We start from the raw sequence: 25,101 nt of genomic DNA on the forward strand, positions 1-25,101 counted from the left end.
GGCCGGAGGGGCCGCCACAGACCCCAGGGGCTGCCTCAGAAGGGACCTCGATCCAGCGCCCTAGCGGACAGGGGCACCCAGCCTGCTCAGAGCCCCTCCAACCTGGCCTTGAGGACCTTCTTGGCCGGAGCCTGGGCTGGTACCTGGACGGGACTTGGACCGGGAGCGGGACCAGCCCCGCCCAGGCCCCGCGGCTCCCAGCGGCCCCGCCCTCAGCCGCGCGCAGGCGCGGGCGGGTCGGTGGCTCCCGGCGTGCGCGGGGCGCAGGCGCAGGCGCGGCGCTGCTGGTCGGGCTGGGCGAGCGGGGAGCGGCGGCCACCCGGGTAAGGGGAGCGGCTGCGGCGCGCCGGGACGGGACGGGGGTGCCGGGCGGAGTCGAGCCGAGCCGCAGCGAGCCAGGCTCCGGCGGGCACAGCCCTCCGCCCGCCGCGGCGGGAGCCCGGTGGGAGGAGGAAGACGGGGCTGGGTTGACGCCCGCCCGGCCGGACCCCGGCAGCTCACGGGGGCCGGAGCCTCAGTGGGGAACGGGGGGGTCCGGCCGGGGCGGCGGTGGGCCCGACAGCGGGGGCCTGCCCGGGCAGCCCCTCGGGCGGTGGGCGCAGGGCTGAGGGGCCGGGGGAGCTGCGGGGCTGGGCTGGGTGTTCAGCCAGCGCCGCGCTCTGCTGAGCAGCCCGAAAACGGAGAGTTGGGAAACTTCGCCTGTAGAGCTGGTGCCCGTATCTCTTTCAGTTTGCTGCCTGTGTTTCCACGGCTCGCCCCGCGCTCGGGTCCCCGCGGTCGGTGACGGAGGGATGCCTTTCCGGGGCGGGGTGCGCTCCGTGCACCGACACCGGGCCAGCCGCTCCCGGAGCCTCCCGTGCGCCCCTGCACGGGGCTTGTCCGAGGGCTGCGCGGAGCTGTCGGCGGCCTGTTCTGAGCCTGGCGCTCTGCGGGTAGGCGCGAGTTGTGTTGAAATAAGTGATGTTCTAGGGAGGCTGCCGTGTACTTAAAGTTCGCTGCAATGTGGTGGATCAATCCTCGTAACTAAAGTTTGGCTGCGGTGTCAGGTGTAGAGAGCTTGAAAGGCAGCCAGTGATGTAAGGGAGGACCTGAAACTGACTTGTACTCGGAAGTTTTCCTGAAGTAATAGAATGGAAATGAATTCAATTTCTTCTGCTGTTCTGTTCCAGGCTTGTAAGTTTTGGCCCTTTTCTGCAATGGATAAAAGATAACTGAATGTTTCAATAAACGTTCAGGGAGCTTGCATCTGAAGTTTCTTTTTGACTAAGACACCAGCAGGCAGTTCCTCCAGGAGCAGATACTGTATATTAATGGGCAGCAGGTTTCTATCGAAGAACATCCAGGTATTTTCTGAAAAAAGTTATACCTAAACATCCCTCATCCTGGCCAGTCAGTAGCTTCCTGCATGTTGGGAAGGAGAATGGACAGCTGGAGTGGTGATTCCTGACTGAGGAACTTCTCAGGGCACCTGGGATTTTTATCTTTTCCCAGCCTTGTATTTATTTGGGATTGTAACACCTGCCCTGCAGCAAGTTTGGTGAGCATGCCTGGAAGTGCCATAGGTGTGCTGAACTGCTGCCACTTCCATGCCCTGTGCAGCTTGCCAAGTACTGGCTTTGGGGCTCCTGGCCCTGTCACCCCTGCTGTAGCCTGGGCTGACTATGTCTGTTTAGCCCTGCAATGTATTCAGGAACAGGCACACAGGAGTAAGTTTTTATGGGACAATGCCAGCTGGGCAGCTTAGCCATCACTCAGAGCACCCTGTCTGCAAGAGAGCTGTGTCCCAGTTAGGTGTTATTGTACACAGGATGCATAAAAGAGCAAAGTGGGCTTTGGTTGCAGGTGCCCTCTGATACAGAGGAGGAGCTTGCAGGAACTGGAAACACAGATGTGTTCAGATTTCTTTCCCTATGGAAGCATCTTCATGGTCTGTGTAGTTACTCTGCAGTAGCTGCCTGCCCCCCTCCACTCCCTGGGTCACTTTGTGGACAAATGTGAAATTAGAGAAGCTCAGTTTGCCATGTATAAAGCTTGGTAAAGTGTTTCTTTGAGCAAATGAAGCCTTGGGCTTGCTTTTCTGGGAAAATAGCCCAGAATAGTTGTGTCTTCCTGCCTGGAAAACACAGTTTACCCCGAGAAGTGTGGGCAAAGGCGAGCTGCCACCTGCTGGCTCCAGGAGGCTCTGGGCTGGGGGATGTCTGCTCCTTCCCGGGGCAGGACAACCTGGATCCTGTGCCCTACCCCAGGCTGGGGCTTTGGAAGCCTCAGGTGGGTTTCTAAAAGCTTTCTGCTAAGACAGTATTGGGCTGTTCAGCAGACTTATAAGGCATTACAAAAATATCCTAAGGAACCTGCTGGGATTATGGTAATATTTATATTTGCTCATTTTTCTCCTTGCTTTAGTAAGTAAAGATAGCTCTTTCAAGTGCAGTACATTCTTCATAAACAGTTCTGTATAATCTTGCACACTGGAAAATAGAATTGTTGCCATCGCAGGGGTTCCCTGGGGAAATGCTCAGATTAGGCTCCTCCAAGCAGCTGGGAGGGTCTGGGGCCCTGAGTGGTGCAGGAATGCTGACAGCCCTGCACACCCCCTTGCTCCAGACCCCTGTGCTCTGCTGGGGTCACCCAGAGGCTGGGGGGAAGGAGGCTCATGAGGAACAAATGAGATTAAAGTGAGCTCTGAATGTGCTGGCCAAACCCAGCTCAGTTTGTTTTTCATGATGTTGCTTCTATTTTAAAATCCAAGTCACGGAAGCCATTTACAGTGGGCTTTAACAACACTGTTGTTTCCTGTGGGCAAGTTATATCTAAAGAGTTTCTCCTGTTTGCGTCCCAAGAAATTATGTTCTTGAATATAACAGAAATTTCAGGGGGGGCAAGGGGTGGAGTTTTTGAAAGATAATTGGAAGCTTGCTATTTTTGGAATCTTCTGGTTTTTAAAAAATATACTTTCAGAGAGGAGGGGAAAAAGTATTTTGACTTGTGCATAAGAAGTGTGTGAAAGTTATTTGACAGTTTTTCAAGTGATTATTCAGGTAATGGCTTATAAAATGGCATAAAGTAAAGTTACTGTTGTTTTCTCATTTCTTTAGTTCTTCATTGATTTCCCAGGCCTGGGAATAATGGCAAGAGTTTTTCTCTGTGATGTCCCGCAGAATTTCTTCCTTTCTGATTTTTCAGCTTCTCTTCTGCTAGACAAACAGGGAATTTACATTTGATGGACTGGAAGTGATAGCTTTCTTTCCATTTCTCTAAATGTGACTATGAAGTTGCTGGAGTGAAGAACTTCATGTTACAGTTATATATCTGAGAAAGAATATTCACTCTTTGGACTTTTATGCAATGTTTTCATGGTAAAGCTAAGAAGGATACTTAAAAGTAAAGTAGTTCTGCTCATGAAAAAATGGCCAAGTATTTGCAAAGCCAAAATTGATAGTTACAGTTTTTCCCATGATTTTGCATTAAGAACGCACATATATATCTATATATGTGTGTGTGTATATATATATCTGTATATATATCTATATAGATATATATATAAAATGTGCCACAAATATTCTCAGGCCAAATATCTGCTCCTTCTAAAAGCTTGTAGTTTGTTATGCATGTGTCTCTATGCTGAACTGCTACAGCAAGTGATGGAAAGCAAATAGAGCACTAAGTGTGTTTAATGGGAGGTGAAAGGCTTGTTTGATTAGATTAGGGCTTTAGCTGGCCTTTATGCCCTTTTTAGGCAATGACAATTCCTTACACTATGTTTTAAAACCTGATTTTTAGCAGGTTGTGTGTAAGTGTTGTATATGCTGTGTTTGCTTTTGTAGGGAATGTTTCTAAGAGTCGTTACCACACAATCTCAATGTGCTCACCAGTGCTACCATCATACAATTTGAAGGTGTCTCACATTAAGGATGTTTTCACATTAAAAAAAAAATCCCTGATAGGTATTAGAAAATATGAAAACATAAACTCTTTAAATTTGTATTTGCCAGGCCACATGTGATTCTCTTCTTGCTGAAGTGAAGCCTCAGTTACAGAAACTGGATTTTTTTTGCTCTGCTGCTTTATTTTTCACTTTTGTGTGTGTTTGTGTGTGTGTGAACACTGTACCTGAGGATTTAATTTGGCTTCTTTGGTCGTATACAAACAAGTGAGACTAAGGGCTGTGACCTGAAATGAATTAATGTATTACAAAGGAAGAGTAGCTTTCCAATATGAAACATCCCAATGCAGTAAATAAAAGGTAATTATTTCTGGATGACAGCATTCTGTGGCAATTAATGAAGAGGAAATGCAGATGATGTTGATGAAGATAATGTATAGTTATGCAGTACAAGTCTCTTTCAGAGTAAGGACAGCATTATTCTGCAGCTTACTAACCATTCTGCTCCTTATAATTACCTGTTAAAACTGCACCTTTTAATATTTGAATGCAAATGGACATGCAGAAATGTGGTAAATAGCAGTGTCTTGGTGCAGGGCTCTGATGGTGCAGCCTGGTCACAAAGGGCGATGTGTAATGAGCTGCAGGAAATGTTTTTCTCCTGTGATCCTGTGTAATGGCTTGAACTGCAAGGAAGGGCAGACCATTAAGGCTCCAGGAATGAGAAGTTCACATGCAGATTGTGTGGCATCAGCTAATTGTCCATCAGCTGCTTGCACCTGGAGAAACAAATACTGCCAGACTATGAAAACTGTAGGAGGTGGTTCTCCAGGCCACAGAGTCACTCCTTTAATTACTTTTGGAACTTAGGAAAACATAGGTGTGCTACCCTCTGCGTTTTCTGCAGCCAGTAACTTGGATGGCCCTAGCTCTGTAGCCTCTTGCAAAAGGTCTGGGCTCTTCCAGCATGATTTGGTTTAGTTCAGAGGAAGCCAGAGTTCTTTTGATGTAATTTACCACAAAAAGGAGAATTCCTCCTAATGTTTGAGAGAGCTTTGCAAAGGTTAGCTTAGGTCCCATCAGTGTCAACTGTAGTTCACAATGAAGATCATCTGTTTATATTAGCAATACTTTTTTAAAAGCAGACATCCTGAAAATAGCTGAATATATTCCTCATTCAGGTGTAGATGTTGATAGGACCTGGAAATTCACTGTTCTTGCAAAGGCAGTTGTTAAAGCCAGATTAATGTTAGAGGTACACTTGACTGAATGGTGTGGATGAACCTCTGTGTGCTCAGGTCTGTTTAGTGTCTCTGAATTAAAATGTCACCATATGTAACTGTGGCAGCCAGGGAGACCTTTCTGGATGTAAACAGCTGAGGTGGAGGAATCCTGTGTGAAGGGTTCCATGGTATAGCATGTATGTATATACACCCTGCCTTTTCCTGCTGCTTAAGAGGCAGTGACTAAATTGATCTGGTTTTGAAGGACAGTGTAAGTGTGGATTTGAAGTAATGCAGTTGTATTTATGGTGTGAGCATCTCTCCTTGGATAGGGGCTACTGGAGAAAAAAATATTTTTACTGTGTACTGGTCTGTGTTGAGGATTTCAATAGAGCCAAAAAAAGGGTTTAAGGAGACTAATGAACAGAAATGTATACATTTAGCTTTTGCTAAATTACCTTTTCTTTGTCTGTGTGGTCAGCTTGAAGCAAGAATTTGGCTGAACAGAAGGAGAGTCCTAGAACTTGTTTCAGAAAAATGAGAGGAAACAACTTGTCTGCTTGAACACTGATGGGATTAACTGTTTTTCCAAGACAAATGCTCAAAAATTGTGGGTGTTAGAAAAGATGTTCCCTGCCCTCTCCTTGTCTGTGAGAAGTGCTATAGAGACTGTACATTTTGAAGGACGCTGGTTTCCTCTAAATTCAGTTTGTTCTTTATTTTTAATTTTTAAATATTTTTTTAAATTTCAGGTTTTTTATGGTCATAGGATTGACTGGAGTCCTGCCACTTAGAAGCTGTATTTCCTATGCTTTTCATCAAGCTATTGTAATTTTCCTTGGACAGAACAGAATGTTGTTTCAATGTGTAGTGCTATAATTAACTTGGAGGCAAACTTCCTTTGTTTCCTCTGTAGGTAATATGCAAGGGTATGAGTCAGTAATAACCAATTACCTTGTTTATAGGAAGTTATCCTTAAGTGCCCTTGAACTACTGTAGCAACAATAAATGTGGAGCATCTTAACTCTTCTTTTGGCTTCATTATGTGTAAAAAATGAAGGTGTTAAACTGAACTCATAAATAGTAGGATCTCCTCCCTCCTGGCCTGCTCTGTGGGAATTATGGCTTTGGTGTTCTTGTCAAGAGGACTGGGTATTGACTTTGATTTGAAAAGAGATGTAGCTTAATTAGGTATAGTTTGATTACTGATGGACAGAGGCATGTTGGGACAGGAGTCTCATCAGTGAAGAAGCACAGCTTCCATGTGCTCCTTGTCAGCTGAGGGATAACAGATACCAGTACTGGGTGACAAAGCTTTCCTTTCACAGGTGTACGTGGGGGCTGAAGATGCTTTGTGGTTGGGATAGTTACCTTAATTCTGCTTATTTTCTCTTAAGTTTTTCACAGACCTGGATAAGAATTAAGACTTGGTTTTGAAGTGCTTGAGCAACTTGCTACTGCCCAGTCATGACACTACCATTTCGAAAGGACTTGGACAAGTACAAAGATCTTGATGAGGATGAAATTCTTGGCAAACTTTCGGAAGAAGAACTGAAACAACTGGAAACTGTTTTGGATGATCTTGACCCCGAGGTAGGCATTAGCCAAAAGAAGTTTTATTTTTTTCATTTGTTCCATTACTAGTCTAAAATAAATTGAGACTTTGTACAGTATACTTTTGGACAGAGTCTTTTTCATAGCCTGTGGATGATCTCACAGATATATATGTGTATATAATGCTTATTTCCTCTTTGCAAGGTGGACACAACTGCAGCCAAGGAGAACATAAGAAGGGATAGCTGGGAGGAGCTTTCCGGGATTGATTTATAAATAAGAATTGCTGTTGTTCATGTTCTTGAAAAGAAAGTTTATTTAGAAAGGCCTGTTTAACTTTCCTGTTTCCAGCGCTGTCTGGTAAACAGCCTTTTTGCATCCATGTTTGTTTTATTTTTTCTGCTGTGGAGTTTGATGGGACTAGGAGGGTGCCAACTTCTTCTAATGACTCCTGGCCTTGTATCTGGTAGCTTATATCTATTCCTGTCCTCATGCTGACTTTGTGAAGAGAAGACAAGTAATTGTAAAGCTCCTGAATGATTATGTCAGCATGGGGTACTGAAAAAAGAATATTGCAGCTTTCTGCTACAAAGAGCTGAGTTGTCCTCTACAGATATTGGAGCTAATTTCAGACTTCAAGACTTGTGTTTTCACCTCATGGTTCTCTCTGGTTTTGCTTTAACAAAACCAGGATTAGTTTAATCTTGATGTTCAGGGATCAGTTCAGAATATTATGATCACCTGCTTTAAGGTGCAAGATATTACTGATATTTTAAATGCCTTTGACTTTATGGATGTTTTAACAGAGGAGAACTGGCAAAAAGGACTGGTTGTCTTTCATGGCAGTCGGAATTCCTACACATTCTGGTCATTCTGTACTAATATCTTTTTTTTTCCTCTTTAGTTGAAATATGTTGATATTATCAAAGAAACATCCCACCTTGAGTCAGATCAAAACCAGAAATACTGTGTTAAAATAATGTGTGGAGTCAGTTGTCTTAAAGACTTAAAATCACATGGATGTAAGTGACAAGAGGAAATAGTCTCTTGCTGAATATCTAAACTGTAAATAGCTGAGTTTAATTTAGTACTGCTCATTTAAACAGTGCTGATTCTAGCAAAGAAATACAAAGTAACTGGCAAATTGAATGCTGGGAGCAATTGCACTTAAAGAATTGCTTCTGTCCTACTGAGAGCACAGCATGCTGTATTTTCATTATATTCTCCATGTCCAGATTACCTTGTGTCCTTCCCTGCCCCAAAAAAAGGGAGTTGACAGGGGAATCAAAGATTGCCTACAAAAGATGATGTATCAGGGCTGAACCTTGCAGAGAGGGAGAAGGAAGTGGGAAATGAAACTAAGCAGGTGCTCACCCAGACTTCCTAAGCTTTGCTCCATTTGTTTTGCAGAACGCGCTGCTGCCTGCAGGCTTCCGGCAGAAGGACCAGACTGCCAAGAAGGCCTCGGCTCCCTTCGACAGGGAAAGGCTCCTGGCATACCTGGAGAAGCAGGCACTGGAGTACAAGGACAGGGAAGACTATGTGCCTTTTACTAGGGAAAAGAAAGGTAACACCACCCCTTCCCATGTGAGTGCTTATGAAATCTCTGAAGTGGAGAAGCCAGAACTACTGTGAGCTGAGTTTGACTGAAGCACTGGCAGCTGTAGTGCTTCTAACTTGCAGCATTTCCAAACGGCTGCTACTGTGCAGGGCCAAGAGGTTTCCTGTTCAGGCATTTGTGCTGCTGGTGTGCTCTTTGTGTGTAGCACAGGAAGGAAATAAGACTCAGAGATTTCATCATAAATTGCAAAGTTCTGATGGGCATGGTATCCTCAAAGTAAGAGGTAACTCTGATTTATGTCAATAATGACAAATGCTGTCATGGTGCCTGTGGCTTATGCCTTGTGTTGAATACAGACAGCAACCTTTGTAACACTGTGTTGGATTAGAGAAATTGAATGATGTTGTGGTAGGCAGTAATGTTTGAAGATGATGTAGGCTGACAAGGCCATACAAGTGGTGTATGCAGTCATGGTGTTTTTCTAGCATCCTTACAGAAAGGTTTAATAAGACTGCATAGTTACTCCTGACTAATTATATGGTTAACATCACAAGTTTTGAAATCTGACAGTGGTTTGTGGTCTTTTCTTAAGGGTTTGAAACCCTTTAATTCTGCTTAATTCTCTGGTGTGAATCATTGCTTATTTAAGAATTGAGTCTTCATTCATCCACTGAGTTTGTGTATATGATTGTGGGGTTTATTTGGTGAAAATTTTATTTGGGGTATTTGCATTTTCTCTTCCTGTGCCAGGTAGCTTTACCTGACAATGCTGGTTCCTCCCTTTTTTCTTGAAGTAATAGAGAGATTGTGACTTTGCAGTGTGCTGCACTGTGTATGAGGGACTTCCTTCACAGAGCATATTTTGCTTTATTTTGTAGTTCAACTCCCTTTGTGTTGAGAGAGAACTGTGGCACTCTTTGCTGACAGCAGAGTGGGAGTTTGGTGACTGAACCTGTGGAGTAACCAAGGGCAGGACCATGCAATGTATTGACTGTAGGAAGCAGAGGCACTCATAGCAGCAGTGCCATTGTACCCTGCTGCTGCCAAGTACCTGTCCATGTTGTGTTCAGCTGTGCCTGGCTTCTGCTGCTCTCCTGACACATCTGCCAGTCTGTGTTGGAGACAGACTGATGGTTGAATGTGATTGAGTTCAGTATATTTTTGGGGCTCACAGGTGATTGGGGAATCCTTGAATTCTGTGCACTGCTCCATCAGGGAGTGAGCTGGGCAGGGAGGATGTGCTCTAATACTGCATGTTCTGCTGACTGCTAGTGCTTTTCACATAGATGGCTCTCTAAAGTCAGCTTACGTCTACATGCACACATAAAAGTATTTGCTTGGGTAGATAAAATCTGTGAGAATCTTGCAGAGAAACAGAAGGGTCCAGCTGTAATGCAGAGCTTGGTTAAGAAAGATCAAATGTCATTTCCTTTATGTAATAAAATATTACTAAATAGTCTGTCTGCATGTTGCAATGAGTCATACCAGTGTAGTAAAATTTCCTGTATCTTGTAAAAAAAAAAACTTGCTATTTAGTAACTTCTGTCATTTATTTGAGTGCTATAGGAGAAGAGAAAAGAATATAAAAGTGAAATGTAGATTACTTTCATTAAAGCTAAACATTCATTAAAACAAATGTTTAGTATCCAAATTGATGCTCTGTTGGGTGGGCAGGAGGCAAGAAGGTCAAGGTCATGTTGTAGTAGGTGAGGGATAACCTTTTCCCCTCATGAAAGTATTATGGTTCAAATTTGACTTGCTGCCACATTTGTTGCCATTTTGCAGAAAAATGGCAAATGTAAATAACTTAATCTTTTAAATCAAGAAATTATGATAAGGATCTAGATGTAGAACTTGGAAAGGGCATAGGGTGCAACTTAATACTTGAGTAGTTTTTTGTATAGAGGGCTTGTATCCTAATGTGTTTTTCATTAATATTAAAACAGACCAACAGACAACTAAGCTGGGTTCTAATTTTTCACTTCTAGAAATACATGTTATGGAGAAACACTAGCAAGTTGTGGAATAAGGATAGGTGAAAATCTTGCTTGATTCTCCTCTTAACTTAGGAGAGATGTGACAAATATAACCTTCAGTTCCAGAGGTATTGGGAGGATAGAGATGGATTGGAGCTGCAGCTGGTTTTTTTGGTGCCATTTTTTAGGTCAGAATTTGCTAAAATATTTCTGTGTCCCTGGCTGGTCTCGTTGCTCTAACTTGTTCCAGTTATTCATTTCGTGGAGCAAGAAGAGGAAAAATCTACCCTTCTCTTTCCTTTTTCTGTTTTAGTAGAACTGATGTCCTGCATGGCAATTTGGTCTGCAGATTTATTAAAGAAGCTTACCCTAGATTAATTTTAAATATCCTGTCTTGCTACTGATTCTGGTAACCTTGTTTTCCTACTAGAGTTTGAAGGAAAAGACTCTCTTCCAGATGCCCCAAGTACCTAATTTTGGGGTAACATGTTATTAAAATAATGTTGCTACTCTTTCAGTGATAGATGATGTAATTGCTCCAGGTCTTTGGAACCTCTTTTGTTTTATGCTATGGCATGTCGAAGAGCTGAAATAATGTAAAGTCTCCTGCTGTGGTGAAATGAACAATGCTAAAGAAATGTAAAGTTTTATCCCTAAATTATACTGTATTCCATTTTCCCAGTGCCTTGATTTTGTTTCTAAAAGCATCCTTAGAAACTTACTTTATTTTAAAAAACGATTTAATGATTTAAGTCACATTCTGTTTCAATTAATTGTTGAACCATACAGTAAACCATTGTTCAAGAGATTCATGAGACCAGTATGGTAATAATTGCAACAGAACTAGCTTTGTGTCTATGTGTGTAAGTAAGTATGTCATAAAGATTTTACAGGGTATACTGCAAGGAACTCTCATCCAAGCAGTAAAGCAAGGCTTCAGCACTGAAGGCTGTTGCCCTCAAGTGTGTTCCACTCATCTGACTGAGTCTGACCAATCCTCCTCCTCCTCCTCCTCCCTTCTCTTGGAACAGCAGAAGACAATTATTGCTGCTGAGATAAAAACATATCTGAGATTGTAATGTACTTTGTCCTGTATAGTGCAAGGCATTAGCTAAGTGCTGTGTAAACTAAGCTTTGCATTTGTAGCCTTTGCACTCTTCTAATTCTGGCTCTCACTTCTCTTTGCATTCCTGCAGGGGTGTGTTTCTTCAGTCTAGATTTGCAGTTCGTGTAACCTCTGCTTTAGGCTTGGTTTGGTTTGGTTTTCCCCTTCTCTATCACCCAGAAAGCAGACTGAAACTGTAGCCACCTGGCTAAAGCTCTCTTGTTGGCACCCTGCTCAGTTGTTGCTTCAGATCACCATTGCCTTCTGTTGCAGCAGGATTTGGGATGCTGTGTTATCTGTTTGCCATTGAATCACTTTAAAGTCTTTAAAGGAAGTGTGTTACATGTTGTGAAGTGAAACTAATATCCTGTAGGAGCTTTGCAGAAACAGCTTGTCAAATTGATATTCTCCATACCAGAGCACTAGAACAAAACAACATGTGATACTCAAGTCTTAATATAAAACAGTTTTCTAATTTACTGCTATGTGGCCTGTAATCAGATCAGATAGCAGATAACAGCTCTGCTTCTGCACTAAGACATGGAGGAACTCACTTGTAAGATGAATTAAAAACATTAGTATAAAATTGTGCTTACAAGGGAATTGATAAACCTAAGTCTGTTACATGGTAAGAACTAGAGATTGATGAAGTGTGGATTATATAAATTTCTGAGCTAAGGAAAGTTTAAGGAACATAAGATGTAAGGAATATATCAGATGTTGCTCACTTTTCTTCATTAAGTCAGTGATGAGAAAAGATTGTATTCAGTTGTTCTCGGGTAGCACTTGATTTGTTTTCCCAAATGGAGTACCCCCAAAGTGGAATTTAGACTTTCTTCTGCTGTGCAAGGTGTGGCTGCCTGCTGCCTGTTAGTGTGGGGTGTGTGAGAATGGTACCAGCCATGTGCAGTGCATGGCCCCACTGAACAGACCTGATTTCTGCAAGGTACTGAGTCCCACCTTAAATACTGTGCATCTGTGTGGGAAATGTCCAGGGCACTTCCATAAACACCATCCAGTGTTCCTGCCTGTAGAGCAATACAGCTGGGTGGAACGTGCAGCTGAATGACCGTTCTGTAGCAGAGGAGGTCTGTGACTTAATCCTGGATGTGCATCATCTAGCATGATGCTTAAAGGCGTGGAACACCTGCCTATATGATTATTACAAAAATGATGTGAACGTCCCTGAAATTTGCCCCTTCATGTTGTATTACTTCATATTTGCATTATGCTGGCTGGCTGTAAAGGAGCTGTCATGTTCCTTCATGTAATCGAATCCCTGCTATTTGGAAATGTTCCACTCGAGGGCCAGGCAAGCTGAACAGATGTGTAGTGGTTTTTGGTTTTATTTAAAGCTTGCATTAGGAGGGGGGAAGGGACTTGCTGAACTGTGTTGGCAGCAGGCCTGGAGTGAGATCATTGTCCCCAGAGACACAGGGGTCTTACCCTTCTGGAAGTAAATTCATTGCTAGAAGGGAGTGGGGAAGGACCTACTTTTTTATGTGCATTGTAAACCTCTGATTTCTGTTCTAGGACGAGATGAGGCCAATGAATGAGAAATTATGTACACAAGGGTGTGACTTGTTTTATAACAAAAACTGCTCCTGACCCAGCTCATGTGACTGGAGTTGGCTGCAGTGAACATTTCTGGAGGGCAGTGGCTTTTAACATTTTTACTTTCTTAAAACTGGTTACAATTTCACTCTCTTTAGGTTTTCTAAAGAGTCAGGCATGTATGGATAAGTTTAGTATTACTCTTAAAAAGCAAATGTTTGAACCAGATATTTCTAACCTATGAATTTAAGAATTACTGAAAAGCAACATCAGGAAAAGTAGTTATTTTTTTGTGAGCACTGTGGGATGAACCAGATGGAAGGCTGAATTAGGTTAAAATACATTTTTGACAAGTTGCTTTTAATTGAGATTAATTTCTTTTTCCTGGTCTCTTCCTGCTGCACTGATGCTGCAAATAGGATGTCTGAACTAAGGCTCAGGTGCTTGAATCACACTGTCCTCCTTCCTCCAAAATCCTTACCTTTTTTTACTAGCCCATATTACTGAGGGAAAATAACACAAACATAGCTGCTGAAAGGCTTTTGATCATGTGTATGCTCCTCAGGGTGTTTCATGGATTGATGAAAAGCTTGTCAAACATTCTCTTCTGTAAACTACAGTTTAACTTAAAGGTTAATCTCTCCCCAGTAGGTGATGCTGGTAAAATAAAATGATAGAAATGTATTGCATCATCTATATCAAAACAACCTGAAACAATTGATACTTAAGCCTTCAATTTATGAAGAAAAAATGTGTAATTTCTGAAGGTTTGCTTTTAATCCTGAATCAATTTATGAAGGTTTTCTTTTAAACCTGAATCACCAACAGTTTCTTTTGCACTGTCCATCAAATATGAGGTAATGCATGTCAGCTGCACTTAACTACTGTTTGGAATCAGTACAGTTATGTAAGGAGGTTTGTTTTCTGCTTCTAAATATGGATAATGACCATTTACACAAGTTTCCTAAGAGATAGCAACCCAGGAACAAAGATACCGTGTTGCTAGCAACAGCTCTTGGTCATCAGACTGTGTTGTCAGAGAAAAACCTGATGTGCTTCTCTGTAATCTGTGCTAGTAGGAATGCATGAACTTCCTTTAAAAGGAAATGACCACAAACTACTGTAATCTAGAGAAGATATGGAATACATGATTTTGGGTTTAGTGATGCTAAACTCCACCTACTATCACTGTAACTGGGACATTGGGACAACAATGATTCCTCTGTGGAAATACTTTTTATAGCTATGGGTATGGCAGAGGGTGGGCTCCTGAATTAGGTCTGAGACTTCATAGGATGCTTATCAACACCACTTCCTACCCCAGGAAATAACAAAAGGAAGCTGGAACTCCTTTTCCATTGCTCTTTCTGCGGATAGCTCAGGCAACTTGGAAAGTTTGAAAAACTTGAACCTTAAATAGCTGTTAAGATTTGATTCACAGTTGTGTAGGTGGGAACAATTTCTCTCAAATGCATCAGCACAAGAGCTTTTGTTTGCCATGTTAATTTGTCCTGAGCCTAAGCACCCCTTGCCTGTCCTGGCTCTTACCCAGTGGAAGACTTCTTCGTTCTGAAGGACCAGTTCTACACCATTCACAGCTGAACTGTTAGAAAGACTTTCTCATATTCTGATTTCCTACCCTAAAGGTGTATGCAGGAATTATGATAACTACACAGACCTCTACCTAATTCATGTCTTCTAAAATAGGTTTTCCTATTACCTGCCTGTAATAACTTAAAGGTTGGTGCAGAATGTAATATTACTCCTGGTTCTTTTGCCATTGAATCGTCGATGACCTTCCTAAGTATCATTTTAGAAAACTGTGTCACTGGCAGAGAAATCCGTTACCATGTTCTGTGCTGTTCACAAACCATGGCTTTCTCACTCAGCTTTGGTTTTTTGCTTCAGAATTGAGGTTAACATCTGAAATCAGAAATACCATGTATGGTGTAAAAACTGCAGTGAATACTCAGGTGTGTGATTTCAGATAACTCTGTGATATTCTCTCTCTGACAAATTCCCATTACAGTTCTGCCTGGGACCCTTTTACCCTTGAGTGGAAACTCAGCCTTCTCTACTGATACTAAATCTTTCTTAGAGTCCTACTGTTCAAAATGTATAATGCAGGTCTCTGTGTTACTTTCTAAGGAGAAAGTAACATGGAATCATGATCCAGAGGCCTGGAAATTCATTCTTGTTTATACTCTTTCCTCATCTCTGACTTGCAACAGCAGAAGAGCCCTTTATGTTGTCTATGGTTCTCCTTGTATTCACTAAATGTAATATGTATTCTTTAAGTACATAGTATCTGAAACATAAATAGTGATATCATACAAAGTAACATCAGACTTTCCATTTTGTTTATTCTAGGGAAAATATTTATTCCCAAGCAAAAGCCTGTACAGTCTTTCACAGAAGAAAAATTCTCTCTTGATCCAGAGCTGGAGGAAGCCTTGACCAGTGCCACAGACACAGAATTGGGTGACCTCGCAGGTGAGGATTTTTTGAAGGATGGGTGGGCTGGTACATATTTAGAGAAGGAAGATCTATAATTAATGTGGTGGTGTATTGATCTGACTACAGGCTGTTGTAGTTGTGATAGAAGCTGGATTATGTTGTTAGCCAGTTTGCTTTAAGTGTTCCTCTTCGTTGATTTGTGATAATTTGTGAGGAAGTTAATTATTTTGGCCTGCAAAGGGTACCTGATTTTCAGACTCAAAACCTTTCAATCCATTCCTCAGACTGGCTGGTTTTTGATGTGTATGTAACTGCTTTTTCTTGTGTTTAACAATGTGTTTGTATGGGCCTGTATTCCTAAAGCTTCATTTTTGTGATTGAGCTGCACTTTTTAATGTTGGTGCTTGGACCTTGTGAGGTCAGAACTTTCTAAGACGTGAAAGTTAACTAAAATGTCTATAATTAATTATTTTTCCTACTTTTTTTCCAAATAATTAAGATATTGAATGGCTTTTTATACTGATAAGTATTGTACAAACATCAGGTTTTGTTATTTAAAGGAACCCTGCATCTGAGCTGAATTAGTCAGGAGCAGAAAAAACTGTTTTTTGCTTTTTTTTTTTCCTTTTTCAGCAATACTGGGAATGTCCAACTTGATAACAAACAATCAGTTCTGTGATGTAGTGGGAAGCAGTAATGGGATTGACAAAGACAGCTTCTCAAGTAAGTGTGTACACAAGTGCTAGAAAAATCAATTCTCTGTACTGCACACAGTTCCTATAGCATTCACCAACATTCTTTTATACTCTTCAGTCTTAGACTGGAAATGTGTATGCCTATAAAATGGCTAATTGAGTTCTGGCAAGAGTGGAATTGAAATGTACATACACTGAAGTGTCCTCTGCATTTAAGTCACTTTTTGGTGAAAAAATAGGCATAAGCATGCATTGTGTGTGTTGGTTCTTAGGTTTTATATTTGTGTTTGTAATTGAACTCCTACGTGCTTTCTGGGGAAAAAAAAGAGCAGAAAGGCTGTGAGGACTTTTGAAATTGAAAATAATTGAACTTTATGAAAATATGGTCAGGAGAGGACGGTATGCTTTTTTGGTGGGGGGGAGATGTAAATACTGGTGAAATGATCTTTAAATACAGTAAATATTTAGAATGTGTATAATTTATTCACAATGGATGTGTGCAACCTGTTTGATTACATTTAAATGCCTTACTTTTCAGATATAGTAAAAGGTGAAAAAATGTTGCCTGTTTTTGATGAACCACCAAATCCCACAAACGTGGAGGAAACACTGCAAAGGATTAAAGATAATGATTCTCGTCTGGTTGAAGTTAATCTAAATAACATTAAGGTAACCTGAATAATAACATTAAATAACATTAACATTACCTGAAGGCTGCAGTAAATATGCTGCTTTTTCTCAGTAGAAGACACTTGTAGCTGCAAAACTCTCTAAGAGACCATGATAGGCTTATTCTAAGTACAGCAGTCTTTCTGCTGAGTGTTGCAGTGTGTATAAGCTCAGAACCTGCAGCTAAACCAATAAGCCATCTTGGTTTCTCTTGCCAAATGTGCATTTAAAAAGTCTTAGACTTTCTCACTGCAGCCCAGATTTCTGTGGCTGCCAAGCTGGCAGCAGTTCCAGCAGCTCATTATCATGGAGTTAACTACTTTGTTGAATCCTTTGTCCTTGATGAAGAAATGTGCTCTCAGTTTCTATTGCAAGCAAAGGGATATTTGTCCCTTTCATCCTTCTGATTCTTGTACAAAAGGGCTGGTGGAAGTTAGGGCAGCTTCTGCTCCTGAGTCATGTGTAAAAACACAGTTGTGTTTTTACACATGACAAGCTTTTGTATATTTGCTTGAAAGAAACCAGAACTGCAGCACCCCCGACTTGCAGTGCAGACACCAGAGACAGCCTTGCCAGCAACCAGGGCTGCTTGTTCCCCTTACTAAATTGGGGAAATAAAATCCATGGTTTAAGAATACTGTGTAACAGGTACATGCTAGCCAAAGTAACTGCCTAAATAGGCAACATCAAAGTTTCTGATACAGTAAACTGAGACATTTGCTATCCTAACTAATTCTTTAAAATTATTTCATTTAAGCTCGGTTGCTACTATTATGTAAAAATTATTGCTTTATGGAATTGGTGACTCTTACAGCCATTGCATCTTAGGGTAGGTCTTCATGTGAGACTGCTGGAGACCAGTGGTAGTTAATATTGGTGGGCATTTTGCTGTAAAGAGAATAAGATTGTGGGAGAAGTTGAGGGGATGTGATAAACTGGTGTATCTCAAGAGAGTGAAATGCTATTTTTAATTGAAGAACATACCAATTCCTACGCTGAAAGAATTTGCAAAAGCCTTAGAAACCAACACACATGTGAAGAATTTCAGCCTGGCAGCCACCCGAAGCAATGATCCTGTTGCTGTTGTAAGTACTCATGATAATGGCTTTGAGTAGCGTGCAAGGGGAGTTAGGATGGAAAGGCAATGGTAAGGGATTGAATTTAATCCAGTTTAAATGATCAGGGATGAAAATATTTCCATTCTGCTACACTGTAAATTATGTTTTCTTTAACAAGCCTTTGTTGTATCTAAGTTGGTAAATGATTACTAGTAATTTAATATGCAGCAATGCTTCAGATGTGTGAGGGAGAATTCTTTTTTCCAGTCCCTTTCCCTGATTTTTCATTTTGCTAACCTCCTTCTGTTTTTTCTTTCTTTCCTAATTGTTTGGTTCCTGCTGTTCATTCCAGTAGCCAACAGTTAATTCAAAATTAATTTGCAGGAAGCACATTTGAGGACTTAAAAACACCCATAATATTTTTCAAATAGGTAGAGTTTTAGTTAAAGTTGTAAAATATGTGGTTTTTTATCTCCCTGCTACCAAAGATTGGCTTAAAATATTGGTATGTAAAGCATAATATTGGTCAAAGTATCTAGCTTGATACAATTGAAACTTAAATATAATTTATTATGAGGTTGTTTTTTTCTATGTTGAATTAAAACTGTACCTTATTTAATTACAATAAAGAGGTAAGAAAACAAAACTAATTGTTTTGCCAGGACAGTCCTTTGCACTTGTTTTAAATTCAGGTTAGGAAAAAAGCAACTAGTGTGAAAGACTCTATTAAATGAACAAATAAGCATTTGAAAGCTTTGGGTTTAGGTCAATTAAAAAGTTTCTTTTCAGCAGGACTAAAATGTGTAATAAAAATCTATAAAGTCTTCTTTTCTCAGGTGTGGTTTTGTTGCATTTTTTGTATTGTGACTTGATAAAAAAAATTTCAAAGGGTACAGTTTTTCTGCCAGTAAACTAAGCAGTTAGCCATTCCTGTTTTCTTCCTTTCTCAGAAATAACATCAGGTATAAAAGTGCCCTTAGCTACATGCTGCTGCTATGCTTAGAGCTTTGAATTTTAGCTTTTCCTACCAAACCTGTAGACAAAAGCATTTTCCAAGTCAGATCTCCTGTTTACAAATTAACCATATCTAATTCTCCTCTCAGTTGACTAATGCCCTTTCTTTGGCCTTTGCTTAGCAGCCTGCATTGCTCGTTGTGTGCTGTGAAGGCTTACAAAATGGAATTGGTCCAATATGCTAATTTCAGACCATTTATATTCTGTGTAGCTTTTTAGTTTGTAACAAGAGAAAGACAGGCCTTCTCTTGACTGAATGCTACTTAAGAAGGCAATGTAGATAATGCCTGGCTAAAGAGTCATCCCAGTCTCAGTAAATGAAAGCTTGCAAAGTTACACTTGCATTTCTGAACTTGCTGGTTCCATGGAACTAGTCAGTGGAAGTGGTTATTGCTGTGTCCTATGAGGGACTGCAGCAAAATTCAAAAGTTTAATGATGCTTTCTTATATTCAAAGGCTCTTGCAGATATGCTGAGAGTAAACACAAAATTAAAAAGTTTGAACATAGAATCAAACTTCATCACTGGAGTTGGAATTCTGGCATTGGTTGATGCACTGAAAGACAATGAAACGTTGACAGAGATAAAAATTGATAATCAGGTAAGTGAGGTGGTGGTGGTACCATAGCTAAACCCAGCAATCCTAATTGACTGAATATTTTTACAAGACAGCTTGTGATAAGCACTTCAAATATTTTATGTTTATCTAACGCCATCAACAATTGCCCTTAAGATTGTCAGAAGCATCCAGCTGAGGTTGATTTCTGTGCTTCCTTGTGTTTTAAAGTGTACAAATAAATTTTAGGACCTTCTGCCTATTTGATTAACTAGAATGAAGCCAAGTGTTTATTGACTGATATGGGGAAAGTATTTTGATCTCTTTCAAGATGAGCACACCTAAGCTCTGTTGTCTTTGTGTACCTTTTATTTTAACAGAGGCAGCAGCTGGGCACAGCTGCAGAAGTAGAAATTGCCAAGATGCTTGAAGAAAACAATAAGATTATCAAATTTGGATACCATTTCACACAACAGGGACCTCGAGCCAGGGCAGCTGCAGCTATCACAAAAAACAATGATTTGGGTAAGACCTGTCATTAATTGACTGGGTGTGTGGCACAGGCTTTAAAAGTGTCTGGTTATTCCCCTTCTCTCTTGACAAAACCAGGATAGCACAAGATTAGTAGATCAGTTTCAGGTTTCTCCTGTGCTTTAGTCCTGCTTTTTTGTTGCTGCTTGATGTATTCTGTTTTGTTGCAGGGGTTCATGCGGGGAGAATTTTTAGCATAGTCTAGAACAAGATCATTCAAATTTCTTGTGAGTTATGGGAAAGGGAGTGAACACAATAGTTTTGATCACCCAGTTGTATTCAGATAAGATTAATTTCCTCTTTAAAAGCAGTACTTGAAATTAACAGTGTAGGATGCCCTGTTCAATGCCAGTATCTCAATGTCAGTGGGATTGCTTGAGCAAGGCAACTGAACAGGCTGTCATGAACAGAGGCTGGGACTGGGTAATCTCTCCCTTGGTGGTTCTGTTCATGCACAAGTAGCTGATAGCAGTGGCATCTTTATTTGCTGCAGTCAGGTTTGCTGGAGCTCATCAGTTAGAATCCTAATTAAATTGATCAGCAGAAAATTAGTTAACATAGCACATGAACGGAAATAATTTGTATAATAATGTCAAATACTTGAGGCACTCAGCTACAAAATAATGTCCATCTATTCAAGTAGAACTTAATTTTAAAACTCTATTTATATTAATCTTTTTGGTGTAGATGCTTTGTGGTAACCTCTCATCAGTGTGAAAAGGGGCCAGGCAGTTTAGTAGTAGTCACAGTAGTTAAGGACTGTATTAGAGGGAATGACACAGGAAGTTGGAATTTGGTTTAAAGATCTGATTCCTCTCTGAATAAAGGTTAAAGTGGAAGAGAACAGTTCTGAAAGATATGGATGAGAAACTAGAATAGAGCACAGAGAGATAAGAAAGGCACTCAGACATTGCATATCTGTTTCTCAAAATAGATCCTAAACCAGTTGGGTTTTTTATCATAATGCTTCAGGTGTTTCAGAGCTTTTTAAGGTTTCCTCTTTCACTAGTTCTCTTACTAGTGCTTGACTGTTCAAAATCTATGCTTCTATTGATATCTTGCCTTTTTTCCTTTGCTTTCTTAGTCTGGAGTATGCGAGTAAAAGTTTCTGCAAATACCTTTTCATCTGTCCAGCCCTGAAGCTACAGAGGTTACTCTGAATACCCACCTGGGTATTGAGCACTGAAACCAAGATGTTTGAGGTCTCTAATTTCTCTCTCTGTACGTTCCTTCTAAAAAAAAAAAAAAAAGTCTATATTGTTTTCTTTTTCCTTGCTCACACTGTGTTGTACCATTTCCCTGTTCTTTGTGTACTTTTAACTGCATGATTGGAGAAGTCTAGGGCTGGAAATTCTGTTCTTGCAGTTTGATGAAAGAAGGTATGAATAACTTGCCACCTACTTCCCTTGGAGTGAATTTGAGAACACATTCACTTCCTTCTTATATAGATGTGCTTGCTTCACTTTTTTAAACAAAATGGAGATGTCCTTTATATTTTGTCCTTTATATGTCCTATAAGACCTTTAATGCCAGTTGCTTTGTCTGCACAGAAAAGGAAAACATAATTTGATAGTGTGAAAAGAAAACATCAAAAATAATACAAATGTTGAGGAAAAGTCCAGTCATTCAATCAATATTGCATAGTCTCAAATCTTAATAACATGTGAGCTTTTAGTTATTTTATTCACAAATTTTTATTGTTCTTGCATTTTCTGACAATTGAATGTTTTTATTAATAAATGGAAGGTTTCAGGCTGATGATTGTAACATCTGTGTGTGTATTAATTGTGTTAGATCTACTGTGAAGCTCTTGTAGTGTTTCTTTTGAAGCCGTGTAAATTAAATTCACCTCTAAAAAACTGCAAAAACTGTAAAAAAAGAATCCTAGCTAAATCTGCTTATCAGACATAAGATGATTAATGTTTCCCACAAGTCCTTCCTTGGAAATATTTGCATCTGTGTGTGAATAAGACAATAAGCTCAACTTATTTGCTTAAAATGCTGTCTAATGCTAAGTGTTAGCTACCTTAATTTGTGGTACTTCATGTGACAAAGTAACTGTTCATGTTACAGAAACACAAAAAAATAGTCAAAATGCTAATATAGCAAAACTTCTCTTTTTTGTCTCCTTGTTGCAGTTCGGAAGAGAAGGGTTGAAGGAGACAATTAGCAAAGCTTCTGCCAGAACTGTGGAGTCAGCACGGACAGCACCGTGGGCTTCAGCAGTCTTGGACTACATTGGCCTGGGTTAGAAGGGAAAAGACTGGAAACCCCCTTCCTTTTAAAGCAAAGCAATAGGATCATCTGCTGGTATGCAGCACGGTTTTGGGATGGATGGAGACACAGGAACTGTGCCACTCTCTGTACCATAGGTTTTGATGGGGTTTTTTTAAGAACTTTTTTTTTGTATTTCAAGACTTTGGCTGTGCTTTCTACTAAAAATGTAATTGCAAATCAATGGTATAATTTTCTGTAGCCAGAGAATGGGACTTTTAAGATGATTGGGCAGATACTGACCCAACTGAAACGTTTGTAGGGAAATCTGGGGGTGTGTATCTACCAGGAGGGGTGTGTATATTCCTGACAACAATGCTCTAGAGAAAAGGGATTCTTCACCCAGCAGCTGCACTCGTGTAGAGCAGTTCAGCTTTGTTCATCTGCACTGAAGAGAAATCTTTTACAGCAATGTTATTTGTAATTCTACTGGTTTATTTTTTATTTGTTCTTGATACTGTAATCAAGTTCAAAGACATCCTTTTAAGCCGAACAAAAATAAATTTGCTAAGGACTTCTCCCAAGGAATTAGAGGGACTTATACAAAAATGGAAGCCCTGGAAAACAAGGAAAAAATTCTGGGGCCTTGCAAAATGACAGTTTTTCTGTTACATCTAAATTCTTAAGGTCTTTTTCTAAAGGTCCCATAACTGTGTCTTGCTTTGTATCTAAACTAGATACGGTTTTAGACTGATTTCATGTGTTCATCAGCATTATTTAGTTTATATTCTTTGTTTAAAAATTATTATTTACATTCATAAGTATCAATTTCTCTAGAAGTAGTGGACATTCATATTTAAAATTCTGTGTAACTATACAGGAAAAGCAGCCTTAACTGTAGGACCACTGGCCTAAGTTGCATTACATTAAACTATTTGTACTTCATACAAATCTAACAGTTTTCAATAATGAAGTAACACTTTTAAGGAAGGGTTTTTCCATTCTCTATCTGTCTTGATGTTGAAACACTACCAAAGACATTCAAAACCCAACCAGTAATGTCATGTCAAATCTTTAGGGCATAGTCATTTTTAAACTGTTTAAAGTTCTATAAGCAAACTATTAAGGCAACAAGAATCACTTCAACCTCTGTACATAATCACAGTACACTTTGAAATATGAAAATCTAGGAGCTTTTCCATGTAGGTCTGTTTGGACTGTCTTGTATTAGTTTGCTTGGAGATCACAAAAATGTTCTACAGGACTGATTGGCTGTATTTATAGCAACAGAGAATTCAACTGACAACTGTTTTCATCCAAAGATCATAATGTGGTGAGCATTTATGTGTAGAAAACATATGGGACTGAGAATTTTGCATCAGGTTGTATATACTATAAAAACAGAGCAAGTCTCTGACACTGTGCCCACACTGTCATTTGCTGCAAGTCTTGGTTTGGATCTTTATAAAGACAGACTTTATTCTAAAGGTGGCTTCAAATTTTACTGCGACTGTACAGAGAATTTGGAACTATAGTGCCTTCAGTGGGGATGTGTATAACTGGTTTATGCTCATGGAAGAGCCTTTTCTCCCCCCTACTTCTAGATCGATGTTTTATTAGAATTACAAATAAATAATGTGCTCTGAAAACCAAGTTGGAATTAGTTCAGTTAAAACCAAAGACCGTAACCTCACAACAACACCAGAACTGTTCTGATGAGTATCAAAAAGGGCTTCTTTTGGTTTGGGCTCTGTAAATTTTCAAGAACTTTTTAGATTTTGAAATAAACTTTGAAATAGTTCTAACACAATATGCATACAATCAGAAGTTAAGGGTATTTTAACAGACAGACACTGCTGTACAAACATGGTCAAAGCATGTCATGTGCTGAGTTGCCTAAAGCTGTACTTTACTTTTGTTTTGCTAGGCACCATTATCATTTTGTGTCAAAAAACAGGCTGTAATGTCTTCCTTCGTTTGTTGAAGGGCTGCATGTTCACAGAATCTGTTCACATATTGGGGTTCTATGATGAGCTGTTTTATCACTACCTAAAAAGATTAGGCAGTTATCTCCTACTTGAAAATGAAGGAGAAAACTGAAAGGCTGGAGTATGGAAATAATAGCCCAAATCCCTTTCTTGCTTTTACTTAATCAACTTTGGCTGTTTAATTATTTATATTCCAATCAAAAGCAGAGCCATTTAAGTTTGAGCTCTCAGGTCTCCTGTCACAAATGATAGTTTAACTCTGTAGACAACAGAAATTTGAGTGCTTGTGACTTTCAGGACAGATACCTAACAGGCTGGGCATGGAAAACAATTTTCTTCAACCAGAAGGGTTTAATCATCCAAATTGTAGCAAGACCTTTGGTGTGGTGCATGGAACAGTTAATAGCAATCACTTTTGTGCCTGCAGTGTGTATCCTTTTTGGAATAAATGAAGAAATTCCGTCTGTAGCCAGGAATCTTCAACAGTCTCAACAAACAAGGTGAACATTGATGTAATGCCATTGAGTGTGGTGAGATCTGCGAATGATTTCACTGATTGTGAGTGCTGGGGTGGTGTTACTGTGATAGCCAGTTCCCATAAACACAAGGTCTTTTTCTGAAAGAGATACTGTTTTCTTACTGATTACTTTTCCTGCTTAATGCAGAAATCAAATGACTGCATATGTTGATTCTGTTGGTTCCGAGCTAAGCATGGAAACATAATATTTCAGAGCAATTACCTATTTACTCTTGTATTTTTAAGAAATAGCCTCACTCTCTCTGCAACCTGAGTAACCCTGCGTTTGTAAGCTACAAACGAGCAAGTGTTCCATTTAAGTTTCCATTGGGGAAGCAGGTATTGAGTATTTTAGCATATCAGCACTATATGCTGTCAGATTGTAAAACAGTTACTAATCTTTGGATGATTAAAGTACTGTATTCTTGTTGTGGTTTCGGGGTTTTGTTCGTGTGCAGTTTTTAGTAGTCGACTGAGTTGCTTGAAGCCCTCGTGTCAGTATGAGAACACCACGTTTCCTGCTCGGGCCGGGCAGGGAGCGGCCCGG

The 25,101-nt window shown here is 40.2% G+C and overlaps 1 protein-coding gene across 2 annotated transcripts; it reads left to right on the forward strand.

The window, feature by feature from the left end:
- The first annotated feature begins 231 nt into the window (after window positions 1-231).
- LOC103816003 (tropomodulin-3) lies at window positions 232-24,991 on the forward strand. 2 transcript variants are annotated; one of them, XM_050978524.1, is made up of 11 exons: window positions 281-323; window positions 1,170-1,343; window positions 6,504-6,699; window positions 8,071-8,227; window positions 15,227-15,349; window positions 15,947-16,036; window positions 16,547-16,677; window positions 17,655-17,762; window positions 19,206-19,349; window positions 19,685-19,829; window positions 21,974-24,991. In XM_050978524.1, exons 3-11 carry the CDS (start codon window positions 6,574-6,576, stop codon window positions 22,003-22,005), a joined length of 1,056 nt encoding a protein of 351 aa, XP_050834481.1. In that variant the 5' UTR covers window positions 281-323; window positions 1,170-1,343; window positions 6,504-6,573; the 3' UTR covers window positions 22,006-24,991. The 2 variants fall into 2 exon arrangements, with proteins under 2 accessions (XP_030084145.1, XP_050834481.1); XM_030228285.2 differs by lacking the exon at window positions 1,170-1,343 and having other exon boundaries at window positions 232-323.
- Window positions 24,992-25,101: the final 110 nt, after the last annotated feature.

Source organism: Serinus canaria, chromosome 10 (genome assembly GCF_022539315.1).
Source record: "Serinus canaria isolate serCan28SL12 chromosome 10, serCan2020, whole genome shotgun sequence".
In the NCBI taxonomy this organism is placed as follows: Eukaryota; Metazoa; Chordata; class Aves; order Passeriformes; family Fringillidae; genus Serinus; species Serinus canaria.

Bases quoted from the DNA above. Each gene is read 5' to 3' on its own strand.
- LOC103816003 (XM_030228285.2), top strand. From the start codon at position 6,574: ATGACACTACCATTTCGAAAGGACTTGGACAAGTACAAAGATCTTGAT. The intron at 17,763-19,205 runs GTAAGTACTCAT...TTATATTCAAAG, and splicing joins GCAATGATCCTGTTGCTGTT to GCTCTTGCAGATATGCTGAG. The intron at 19,830-21,973 runs GTAAGACCTGTC...TCCTTGTTGCAG, and splicing joins CACAAAAAACAATGATTTGG to TTCGGAAGAGAAGGGTTGAA.